The sequence below is a fragment of the Crinia signifera genome, chromosome 2, assembly GCF_055691185.1.
Source record: "Crinia signifera chromosome 2, ASM5569118v1, whole genome shotgun sequence".
NCBI classification, from domain to species: Eukaryota; Metazoa; Chordata; class Amphibia; order Anura; family Myobatrachidae; genus Crinia; species Crinia signifera.
The window spans coordinates 396,546,553-396,548,676 of NC_139218.1; the positions used below are offsets into that span (position 1 = coordinate 396,546,553).

Consider the following 2,124-nt stretch of genomic DNA (forward strand, 5'->3'; position numbering starts at 1 on the left):
TTTACATTTACACAGAGTCAATTCCCGGAGCAGGACCTCATTAAGGATTTGTTCCACTCCACAAGTTCTCCTAATGAGGGCTGAAATGATGACATCAGAATTTGCCAATTAGTCAGTCACTGTAAATTGTCTAATTCTGATCATCGAAACCTTATGGGATCCAACCCCAGAGGAAAAAATAGGTTTATGAGACTAGTGCCGCCATAGCGGAGGTCACTCGATACTCTGATCTATCAGAGGCCGCGTCAATCTCATTCCTCCGTTATTTACGACTGAAGATTTGTTCCCTGACATAAGACAATAACTACATCGGAGATAATTACTCGTTATGACTTTGCGGCAAAATGAGACCGATCTGAAGATGGAAACATTTCCTAAAATGAATAATTCTTTTGTGTTCCTCGGACTCTTGGGCCTGGAGAACGATCGATACCTATACTTTACCTTATGCCTCAGTCAGTATGTAGCCACCACCTTACTCTGCTGCCTGATTGTCTATGTCATCTGGGCTGAGGAGAGTCTCCATGAGCCCATGTATATTTTCATCTGTAACCTGCTCCTCAATGGAGTTTTTGGAAACACCGTTATCTTCCCTCAGTTTATAATGAACCTGCTGTTGGGATCCTCAACAATCTCGTTTCCGCAGTGTCTCCTGCAGACATTATGTGTCTATAATTTTTGGACAGTGGAAATATTTACATTTACCGCCATGGCTTATGACCGATACTTGGCCATCAGTAACCCTCTGAGATACGTTTACTTGATGACCAATAAGAAAGCTTTTACTTATTTATTTATCATTTGGATCTCTGCCTTTATACTGATCCTGATTCCGGTGATACTGACGTCAAAGCTCCAGTTTTGTGGGGTGAATATTAATAACATTTTCTGTGACAATATGTCGATGGTCCGACTGGCCTGCGGCGACACCTCAGTAAATAATATCTATGGACTTGTTCAATCATTGTTTTTTTTTCTGATCGCTCTGATAATAATTATATACAGCTACATAAGGACTCTGTGTATCTGCCTGAAGATCCCCAGATCATCTTCTGCGAAAGCCGTGCATACCCTGGTGACCCACATAGGCACATTCACGGTTTTTGTGACCGCAGTGCTATTTATTTACCTACGGTACAGACTGAATGGCACAGACATGTCCGTCACTGCCCACGTTGTAATGTCCATCTCTGGTCCCCTCACCTCTGTCATTGTCAACCCGATTGTGTACGGAGTACGGACAGAGGCTTTAAAGAAAAAAATTATCCAACGTATGCAGGCGATGCGCCCACTCAGGAAAATCTCTGACCTAAAGTAACATCTGTAATACTGCATTAAATTCTGTTTCATTGCCATGACTGTATGTCTTATTGGAGGGCTGCACAAGCAGCACTGATGCACAGAGGTGGGCATTGCTTGTACATGGGGTCAAGGACCTTCAATTCAGTTCTGACCAGGGAACTGGTAGTGTGGGGTTTTCAAATGATCTCCACGGTAGTGATTCTGAGTTGGAAGAATCAGGCTGCACTGCAGGTGGGAAGATGTAACATGCATAGGCGTGCGCACATTGAGTATTAGGGGTGCATAGGCACCTCCTAATGCTTTGCCCACCCTTATGGACACCTCTCTGCCACTAGCAATACCTTTTAACAAATACTTTTGCTTTTTAGAACTGTATTCCATTAAAAGAAGCGCCCATCATTAATTATGTGTGTTTTGCATTGTTACTTGTACAACTAGACCATTGTCATATCACTACACTACATACCTGCCATATATGTATATGACTTTATTGGCATGTACTGTTACACAGAGTAATTAGATGATTAAAACTGAAATGGACAGGATATTGTCATGTGGCTGAGAGACGTTTATATTGTAGCAAGTGCCAATAAATGATGGTAGACACGCCTGATTGGCTGTGTTAGGCACACTCAATGGGCGGTGTTATACACGCCGAATAGGTGGTGCTAGACACACCCCTTTGATGGTGCACCCCCTAATAAAATGCGCTGCACACGCCTATGGTAACATGCGCTTAGATAGATTTGGGGGCGACTGTGACCAAACTCAAATTTTAATTGCAATTAAACAATAAAGATAAACAGCAATTTTAGGCTACAT

General features: G+C 42.5%; 1 protein-coding gene across 1 annotated transcript; it reads left to right on the forward strand.

The window, feature by feature from the left end:
• Window positions 1-328: 328 nt before the first annotated feature.
• LOC146058599 (olfactory receptor 6N2-like) lies at window positions 329-1,318 on the forward strand. Its single transcript, XM_083170873.1, has one exon. It carries the CDS (start codon window positions 329-331, stop codon window positions 1,316-1,318), a length of 990 nt encoding a protein of 329 aa, XP_083026999.1.
• The last annotated feature ends 806 nt before the right edge of the window (window positions 1,319-2,124 follow it).

Coding starts and splice junctions, on each gene's coding strand:
- LOC146058599 (XM_083170873.1), top strand. CDS start 329: ATGACTTTGCGGCAAAATGAGACCGATCTGAAGATGGAAACATTTCCT.